This window comes from Micropterus dolomieu, linkage group LG05 (genome assembly GCF_021292245.1).
Source record: "Micropterus dolomieu isolate WLL.071019.BEF.003 ecotype Adirondacks linkage group LG05, ASM2129224v1, whole genome shotgun sequence".
Lineage (NCBI taxonomy): Eukaryota > Metazoa > Chordata > Actinopteri > Centrarchiformes > Centrarchidae > Micropterus > Micropterus dolomieu.
This window is the reverse complement of record NC_060154.1, coordinates 26,554,188-26,564,566: the sequence shown is the minus strand read 5'-3', so window position 1 is coordinate 26,564,566 and position 10,379 is coordinate 26,554,188. Positions and strand designations below refer to the sequence as shown.

General features: G+C 41.9%; 1 protein-coding gene across 5 annotated transcripts in view; it reads left to right on the top strand.

The window, feature by feature from the left end:
* LOC123971639 (gamma-aminobutyric acid receptor subunit gamma-3) overlaps positions 1-9,544 on the top strand; it is a 31,300-nt gene extending 21,756 nt beyond the window's left edge. For all 5 annotated transcript variants that reach the window (XM_046050587.1, XM_046050589.1, XM_046050586.1 and 2 more), the window contains 2 exons: positions 3,423-3,622; positions 9,192-9,544. In XM_046050587.1, the coding sequence (XP_045906543.1) occupies positions 3,423-3,622; positions 9,192-9,470 (479 nt within the window). In that variant the 3' untranslated portion in view covers positions 9,471-9,544. The remainder of the gene's footprint in view (positions 1-3,422; positions 3,623-9,191) is intronic.
* The last annotated feature ends 835 nt before the right edge of the window (positions 9,545-10,379 follow it).

Here is a 10,379-nt window from a genome sequence, read left to right as displayed (position 1 = left end):
GAGTGTTTGAGAGGATGGGGCATTATCTATGGCCCTGTTTCGTCGCTGACACACCCATAGAGCAAGTTTCCTTTAACCTCACCTTGACTACAGTTAATGCTAAAATATGTGGCTTCACTTTATTAAAGAAAATGACATAGCAAAGTGCAATGCATGTGGAAGATTAATTAGCTGTATGTTGCACATCATTTGACCAAACATGTAAGGCAGCACAGCGTCGATCTGAAAGAATGTTCAGTGTTTATTCAGTGTTTTTATGTTGTGCGATGTCTTGCGGTCTCCTAGCCCGTGTGTGTCATCAGCCACCTCTAGCACCTCCAGTAGAGCCAGGGATGCCAAGCCACGGCACACCTTTATCTTTGGCAATAAAGGGAAAGATGACCAAAGAGAAAACTGAGGAGCGTTAAATGCCACAGCATCCACCAGAAAATGCGTGTTACATACATACAAAGACTTTGAATTCACTTATTTTAATGAAACAATAAAAGTAAATGCTTGAAAGAATAAAGATATTTTTGTTTTCTAAACGTGAACTCGTTTTTTTATTGTCTTATTGGAATTGAAACTGTTAATCAATAAGAAGCGGAATGATTAAGCAGAATCAAAATCGATTAAATTCAAACACCCAACCCTGTTAGCTACGCTGCATGGATATGTGTTTGTTGCTTAACTTGAGTCACTCCATCTGCTTTTTCTGTTTTGTTATGCTTTTTCCCTCTTTTGTACATGCTCTCTATTTGTTGTTGTGCAGTCCTGTGGAACATATGGGAGGTAATTGATTTCATCCATTTTCTTTTTCTTTGTTTACATTTGATCCATTGTTCACATGTGTGAGTGAGTGAGGTTAAGAAATTGATAAAATGTTAGCTTAAGTACAGAATTTTTTTTAACTTTCAGACTGACATTACATAAATATAAGGCAGTAACTTTAAGTCCAATCCAGCTCCTAATGCAAACATCTAATGTCTCAGGGTCAGTGTCTCACACTGCCCTGCAGATGTATCATCTGAACACTGTACATTCCCAACTGATGAAAGGTACAAAGGTGGAAAATAAATAATGAGTGCTATGAATCAGTCATTTATGCTGTGAAGCAACCAGACCAATTACATGCATGTCCGGAGAAAGAATGGAGATGATGAATGGATCTTCAATGTAGGCTGATTGTAGAAGTACAGGGGCAAGCCAAGCCAGTGTTGGAGTAAAGAGGATTGGGATGAGTCAGCCTAGGGCAGCAAATCTTTCAGCTCAGGTTTAAGCCTTAATAACACATAGGACTAACTTAGTTCAGTAGCAAGTTATCACACACTTTATGCACCTAATTTCTTAGGAAAGCTGTCACATACACTGCATCCTTGATACATTCTTGTGTTTGACACATTATCTACAGAGCCTCACAAGTTCCTCCACATTAAGCTGTCAGCGAAGATAAATGCTTTTGAGAGTTTTCCTCTCTCCAAACCTGCACTTGATTCTATTGTTTAGAGCAAAAACACTCTTGAATCTGTGCCGCAGCATCAGCAGAAGGCAGGTAAGTGTAATCACTGTGGCAAACAGAGGCTAACAGAAAAGTGCGAGATGTCCGTCTGAAATAGATGGGGCCAGCTTGTTACCATGGGAACCCCAGTGAAATCGTCACAGAATGTTTTTTTTCTTATAGGCATCTATATAATGCCCATGGATGAGGAGATGGGAAAGAGGAAAGAATGAAATCATACAGGAATGCTTAAGTAAAAGAGATTTTTTTTTCATGTCTATCAATCTGACATAAACATCTGCTGTTAGTCAAGATGAAAATGTTAGCCTCTGACATAGCAGTTGTTAAACTGTTAAAAGATAGAAAATTACTAAAAGACAGATTCTACGAGATCGTACATGCAGTGAATCTATGACATCTTAAAGCTGCACTAATCAATATTCTTATAGTAACAATGGATCAAATGACTGTGTGTAATGTGAAAGAAGTTGCCTATAGTGATAAACCTGTAGGTTTTTTGGCTGCAGCTTTACTGTCTCGGTTCAGTCTCACTGCTTTCAGATGCAGCAGAAGACTGTTTTCTACGATAAAGCTCTCAAAAAGCCACTGTATGCGACCTGCTCTGCCCCAAACAAGAGACAAACAATGTTAGCAACCAGCTGGTAAACACAGTGGAGCTAAAGAGCCAGACATTTCCCTCTGGACTTTGTGGAGACCAAAATCAGAGCTAAAAAGAAAACGACTACATTTGTCAGGGGGCTAGAGAAGCATCTTCAAATGAATGACAGTGTTGCCCCATGTATCAACAGATGTTGATAATATGTCAGTGTTATGTTGACAGCTTTTTTGCACTGCCCTCAATTGTCCAAAAAACACTGGGCTAAGGTGTTCTTGCAGATGAAAACTTTTTCCATGTAAAGGCTCTTCAAGTACTCTTAGGCAGAGCATGGAGAAAATGTATATTAATTGTTAATATAATACTCACATGCCCAGATTGATTAAGATATTGATTACTGTGATCAATCTTCCTGTTCATACTGGCCACAAAGTGATCCCTTTCCAGTCTGACTCCAATGAAAAAGGTATAGACAAGCACAATGCAAAAATCCATCCATTTAAAGCTAACATGAGGCTTCAGCAGTCAGCCACATCAAGTTGGTAAACTCCAGAAACTGTGAAATGTGTCCCTCTCCATTGTTATGAATAGGCAGATTTTAAACTGTATGTCCAATAAGATGTGATGGTTAGGTAGTTTTTTGTCAGCTTGAGCGGCAAGGGAGCACAGCTCATATCTGTGTACCTGACCCATCAATTTCATCTCATGTAGTATGTGTCAAGTCAAAGTGTCTCTCTCTGTGGATTTTCATTGATTATTCTGTTCGAAGAGCACAGTGAGGTCGGATTCTTTACATTCTGTACTGGCCACATTTCAAGAGCTTTACAAATGAGGAAAATGACAAAACTTTGTGTGCACAAAGGTGTTCTGCAAAAAAACTTCACCAACATAAAACCTTAGAGGAACAGTACAGTATAATTGGTTTCTGCTCCTGAGCTTCAAATTCACTATAGTGAACAGTGTTTTCATGTAGTGTGATTTCTTTTCTCGGAAACCAGTCCAAGGCTAAGGCTAAGTGATCATGAAGGATCTTGAGGCAAACACTGCAAGGATCTGTCAAAGTTTCGACTCAGTCAATTTAGATTTTGCACTCAGACAAAGACGGAATTTGATGTTCTTTGTCCACAGCTTTTGTTTTTGTCATGATCCTGCATTAGCTCGTACTTCAGTAAAATGAACCTCAGGCAGAGGCAAGAGTGCAAATATAACCTTAATTACATTTCAATGTCATAATCAAACTGAAAGTAGATCCAGCACAAACCTTGGTGATTTCCATTATTACCTGTTAGCAGTGCCAGAGATGAGTTTGTCCTTTTTTGTGTCCTTCAGGTATAACCACAGTGCTGACTATGACTACTCTCAGTAGTGTCGCCAGGACGTCACTACCCAGAGTGTCTTATGTCACTGCCATGGACCTTTTCGTCACGGTCTGCTTCCTGTTTGTCTTTGCTGCTCTGATGGAGTATGCAACGTTAAATTACTATTCGTACAGCGCTCGAAGACCCAGCTGCACGGAACCTAAAAGATTGGTAAGTTGGTCAGTTTTATTCATATAAAGATATATTAAAATATTCTACCAGCAGAATTCCTTCAATTCTCCTACAAGTGAACTCATGAGTGAAATAAGTGATAGAAATGTAGATTGAGATGTAGGGTTAGGGTTAGGGCTGTATGTACAGGAGTACTGTCATTTGTTACAAAAGTATCTTTTCTCTCAAGTGCTTTGGTTTTGTTATCACAACATGTTGAGAAAACCTTTCAGGGTTGTGATGATGTGATGCTGCCCTTTATAAGCTCTTCTGATAAGACTGTTACTATTTTAAGGGACACTGCATCAGTGTGAACAAGCTTCCAAGACAGACAGGCCTTTTCTTTGTCAACCACTGAAGGAAGGGAATGCAGACTGTCACCTTATGTTCTCTGAAGGAAACCAATGGTCTTATCTGTAACTTTAGACAGACAAAATGTATAACTGCCCCAGTATTAATGCACTGGAGATGAAAGTTTGCATCTGTGGGTGTTAATGTGAGCTTTTTCCTCCAAATGAGCTTACTCTTATTGTTTTAAAATTGAAAGTATCTCTCTGTCAAACTACACCATATATGATTGCAAACGTTTCAGAGTTGGTGGGCCATTTGCATTAAGCTGGATAAACACCAAGTATCTAAAAATGTATGTTATTTTTGAATAAATTTTGTTTCCCCAACTGCTTGGTGAAGCTTTAGAGAATTCTGGATATGTTCTACTAATGTAAATCTAGGAAGGTCCATCCAAGTGATTATTCAACCACTTTAAAATGCAGTTAAAAATTAAACAAATCAGTTTAATACAAATAATACTCACCACTACCATTTAGACTTTGTAGCATCACTCAACGCAAAGTAGAAGTCAAGCAGCGCCCTTAGCTGGAGGAACAGCAGATATCTTTATTTTAAATTAAATGTTAATAAAGGTTGTATAATAATAAGTGCTGCCCTCCTCTGCTCTGTCACCTGATATAAAACACAATTTTTTTCCTCACACATTGACTGTGACTAACTAAGCTGCTTGCCTCTCTCTGCCTGTCCTAACTTGTAAAAACATTAACGTCATCAACTAGCTGAAATTGCGTACTGGCAGATAAACAGGAAAACTTTAGTAAAAAAAATGCATCTTAAGAGACTATCTTTCACTTTGGCTGGTTTGAATTACATTTATATATAAGTTCTGGCAGTCCACGACAAATCTTCTTACATGAGACAGAAAATTGCGAACCATCCTCAACTGTTGTTGAGCCTGTTCCTGGGTGGCGGGGCTTTCTGTTTTGAACAAAACGTCTTTCATTCATCTCAACATGATTGAGACTAGTAGGCCTTACATCCGTTAAGATTAAAAGACTAGGTACCCGCCCAAGCAGCCTCAGGTGCCCCAGCAGCCTGGCTACCCGCCCAAGCAGCCTCAGGTGCCCCAGCTGCCTAGCTACCCGCCCAACCGGCCCCAGTTTCCCCAGCAGTCTGGATACCCGGCCAAGCAGCCTGAGCCGCAGGTGCCCCAGCAGCCTAGCTACCCGCCCAAGCAGCCTCAGGTGCCCCAGCAGCCTGGCTACCCGCCCAAGCAGCCTCAGGTGCCCCAGCAGCCTGGCTACCCGCCCAAGCAGCCTCAGGTGCCCCAGCAGCCTAGCTACCCGCCCAAGCAGCCTCAGGTGCCCCAGCAGCCTGGCTACCCGCCCAAGCAGCCTCAGGTGCCCCAGCAGCCTGGCTACCCGCCCAAGCAGCCTCAGGTGCCCCAGCTGCCTAGCTACCCGCCCAACCGGCCCCAGTTTCCCCAGCAGTCTGGATACCCGCCCAAGCAGCCTGAGCCGCAGGTGCCCCAGCAGCCTAGCTTCCCGCCCAAGCAGCCTCAGGTGCCCCAGCAGCCTAGCAACGTGCCTCAGCCGCCCCAGTTTCCCCAGCAGCCCAGCTACCTGCCCAAGCAGCTTCCTAACTCTCCGCTGTCTCAGCTGCCTAGCTATGTGCTCCAGCCGCGGCCCCAGCAGCCTAGCTATCTGCCTCTGAGCTATCTCCTCCATCTGCTGCCCCAGCATCCCAGCCATGTGCCCCACGAGCCAAGTTATCTGCTCCAGCTGCTGCCCCAGCAGCCCCATCCTCCTAGCTCTCTGCCCCACATCCCCCAGCCCCAGGAGCCCAGTTACCAGTCTTTCTGGCCTCCTCAGTGGCCCAGCCGCCAGCCGCAGGGGGTACATGTGCCGCTGCCGCACCGCTACAAACCCCAGTATCCGCAGATCAGTTACTCATCCCTGCAGCTGGAGGTTTCTAAGCAGCCACACTACAATGGCTGGCCAACTGCGACACAAGGAGTTGCCCCTGAAAGGGATACAAATGGGCACTACAACATGAAGATGCATCGAGGATGACCTTCAGCTGACTCATTGTGTGACTTAAAATAAACCTTGATCTGTAAAAAGAAAAAAAAAAAAAAGATTAAAAGACTATAAGACTATAATATTGTTGTTAAGTAAATGAATTGTGTAACTTCATATTTGTAATTTTTACAATCCATCAGCTTCCCCCCCCCCCCTAAGGTTGCATTATGTTAAGTGTAGGGCCCAGCCTTTTTGAGTTTTTGACTAAAGTACAGTCACATTAGTCTACTTTACATCAAAACAAGGATGTGATGTCATGGTTCTGATGTGGATAAAAATAAATAGTGAGCAGAGCAACCACAAAGTCAAACAGTCTGTGAGTGTAATAGTGTAACTAATCAGGGTCTGAAATTAGCACCTGTCACTGCCAACAATTTACCCGCATTTGGGGGGTGGCGGGTGCTAATTTCAGACCCTGATTATCGTTGGGCCATCCGCCACTTTGGCAATGGAAAATGCACAACAGGAAGACACGTGTAGTAAGGTTAATGTAATGTGGGGATCGGTGCACGCGCCTGCATCACATACAACACATGCATGAAAGCGGTCAGCTCAGGTAATATCTATGGCAGAGTTTCAAACCAAACTCACTTGTGGAATAGGCCCAGTCCGTCCTGTGTGACTTGCCACAAGCACCGGCCGTACTACGGGAGGTAACTCCAGTGTTGTCGGAGAATCACTGAATCACTTAATTTTTTCTGCTTGCTGGAATCCAGAAGAGGAGTTTTTGGATTGAGATAAGTAAACACTGAATGAAAACATTATTCACTTTAAATTATGCCTTAATGTTAATCCCTAAGTGCATACATATCAAAAGCCAATACAATTGGAGTGGCACACACAAAAAAAAGACTTGCCTGCCACAGTGGCAAGTAGTGATAAAGTTAATTTCAGACCCTGAGTGTAATACTCAACAAGCTGATGAAATGTATAGCGATGATCAAAATTATAGATAATAGATAATTACTTTACTTTGGTGAGAGGAAGTAACAGATTTGCACGCATTTCCAGCTATCAGAAATATTCAGTATATCAAATAACAGAATTCAACACATTAAATTCACCTCGGGGCAACACCATATACAGGGAAATTAAATTAATGAACTGTTAATTAATTATAAAGTAATTAAAAATGTAATTACTTTAATCTCGATATGAAAGTTCTTGACTCAGTGTACAGTGACTGTATATTTCATACAGACAGAACACAAAGTTCTTTTTAAAAGGAAGGTTCATTAAACTAAAAACTAGACATAACAACTAAGTACACACATAACTACCAACTACTAGGCATAAAATATATGAATAAATACAAACATCAATATAGCGCCAAATCACAACAACAGTTATCTCACAGCGCTTTTCATAAAAGAGCAGGTCTAGACCGTACTCTATGATGCTATTTACAGAAGCCCAACAGTTCCCACCAAGAGCAAGCACTAGGCGACAGAGGCAAGGAAAAACTTCCTTTTAAGAGGCAGAAACCTCGAGCAGAACCATGACTCAGGATGGGCAGCCATCTGCCTCGACCGGTTGGGGTGAGAGAGAGAGAGAGAGAGAGAGAGAGAGATGTAAGGAGAGAGAGAGGGGAGGGAGGCAGCCTACACAATATACACACAGAGGTACAGACAGTGAAGGTGATGTTGCTATAGACTAAATGAAAAATGGTACAGATATTTATAATAGTGTTAATGGTAACAATCGTAATGTTAATGATTATAATAACAATAATAACAATGAGACTAGTAACAATAGCCGTTGCAGCAAAGGGTGTCGAGCAGGAACACGGGGGCAGCAGGTGACCCGCAGCCACAGATCCAGACTCCACAGCTCCAGAGCCAGAAAACCTGCAGGAAGTGATAGGAGGAGAGAGGAGAGGGACGAGAAAGCACAAGACTACCGGAAAGGGGAGAAGTTGTGTTAGTAACATGCAATAATGGGATGAGGTTGCATACAGAGGGAGAGAAAGTAGAGGAGAGAGGAGCTCAGTGCATCATGGGAAATCCCCCGGCAGTCTAGCATAACTAAGGGATGGTTCAGGACTCACCTGAGCCAGCCTTAACAATAAGCTTTATCAAAGAGGAAAGTCTTAAGCCTACTCTTAAATGTGGAGATGGTGTCTGCCTCCTGAACCCAAACTGGAACCTGGTTCCACAGGAGAGGAGCTTGATAGCTAGGAGCTGTCAGGAAACAGGTGCAGCCTGGAGCAGCTTCTTTAAGTTGGAAGAAGCAACTGGAAGCTGGAAGCAGCTTAAGAAAACCATTAAGATGAAGAAATCAGTTTAAAATACTGAAAAATTGTCTTCATGGAAAGCGGGGGCATGCTACTGAAAAACAGTTTTAGGTCATTACACCAAATAGTGAGTTATATCATACACTTTCCTTCACATAAGGAAACATTTTCTGTCCAGGGTTTCTGACATGCATCCAAATCAGCATGTTAAGTCAAAACTCTTTCATATGTGGTTAAAGACACATAATATATAAATTATTGTACATTTCAAGTCAGTCCCTCTGTCCTTTGTCTACTGTGTCTTCTGAATCCTGAGATCCACTTGATGGAAACCAGAATTCGAGATGTTCTTCACAAGAGGCTTGTATCAAGTTCTCCTAGCCATGGTCCGACCATGCACGTTGTAATTTAATTTATTTTTCCATTAGTGATCTCCTGAGTCCTGCAAAGGTCATGGGACAGCCGAAGTTGCTAGGGAAAAGTTTATCAATTAACAACATCACCATCCTTATCATGCTACACATGTTAGAATAACTTTTACATTTTTCTAAGCACGGTGCATTCATGAGGTGAACCCTCCCGATAGTTGCAAGTCCACTGGAGATGAAACCCGAAATGCACCCTTAATTTGCCCATCATGCAAGCTTCAAAAAATGAGAAATAAAAATCTTGTGAGTTTCCCATCTTTTATGGAAATTTAAATCACTGATGTACTGCTTTAATGTCAATTTTTTAGGTGTTTGGTAAAATTCAGTTATGTGGCTAGGTTAAATAAAACACTTGCACACACTTAAATAAAACACACTTGCTTTAACAGGTATATGGGGAAACAGACATATCCAAGCTCCCCTAAAAAACCCTGTAAAACAACCAGTTTGTACCAGGTAAAAAAAAGCAGGACTTAAAACCCAAAAATTAGTTTTGCTTCCCTTGTGTGACTGTCTCTTCTTCTTCTTCTTCTCAGAACTACTCCGTCCTGGATGTGAGACCTCCACACACTGTCATCACTTTAAACAACTCCATGTACTGGCAGGACTTTGAGGACGCTTGTGTCTATGAGTGCCTGGACGGAAAAGACTGCCAGAGCTTCTTCTGCTGCTTTGAGGAGTGCAAAGGCGGTGCATGGAGAAAAGGACGTCTCCACATAGATTTACTTGAACTGGACGCATACTCCCGCGTCTTTTTTCCCACCTCCTTCTTGCTGTTCAACATCGTCTACTGGGTAGGCTATCTCTATCTTTAGCACACTGCAGGAGCCTACTTGGTCCCAAAAGAAGAACAGCACAGTTTTACAGAAGAAATTCAAGCTTAATAAAAAGGTAACACCAAATAAACACTTTCCTGTGGTACCTGAAGCAGTTACCTGGAGATAAAAAAGAGAGGACAGTGTGTATCTGCAGGCCTGTGCTGAGCAGAGATTTCTGCCTCTGTGACTTCAGGTGTGAGAATACAACACAATACTGATTCCCTTCATATGCTGTACACAGAGGGTGGAAAGGGTGGACTGTGTGCTGATGCCGATATGAAGACAAAGAAGGAAATGTGCTTTGCACTGCTACCCCAAACTTCACAATCAGGAGGATGACTTGTGTTGTAGGGAATGTTATTATTCAGCCATCAGTCAAATCCAGTTGATGAAAATCCAAGGACATTCAAACCATTAATAGTGCCTTCCTCTGGAGGGGTAGATACTATCTGCTACAATAATCAGGGAATAATTATTTATAAAAAAAAAAAAAATAGAAGAGCCTGGCTTTGACTGATTGTGGCTGTTCTCATTCAGAGCTTTGAGTTACATTTATAAAACAGCCATTTGTTGTAACAACCACATGAAAAATCATTAAGTTTTTATAGCTTCATTCTGACTTTCAGCCATTAGGCATGACTCATTCCTCCTGCTTGCAACACAAGTAGCACCCCTATATGGTATAATAAATAACTTGGTTCCCAGGGAAGAGAACGATTTGAAAGAAATCTTATAGTAGGAAGAACAATATGTGCTTTACTGACATCACTTCCTATATTAGAGGCTGTGACGCCAATTATTTGAAGTGATCTTTTTTTTATTTTATGTTTGTGTTCACAGCAGGCATCGGAAATTCCCAGATGTACACCCAGAAGCAGGTATTGTGGTCTTTGCTAACTGCTGTAG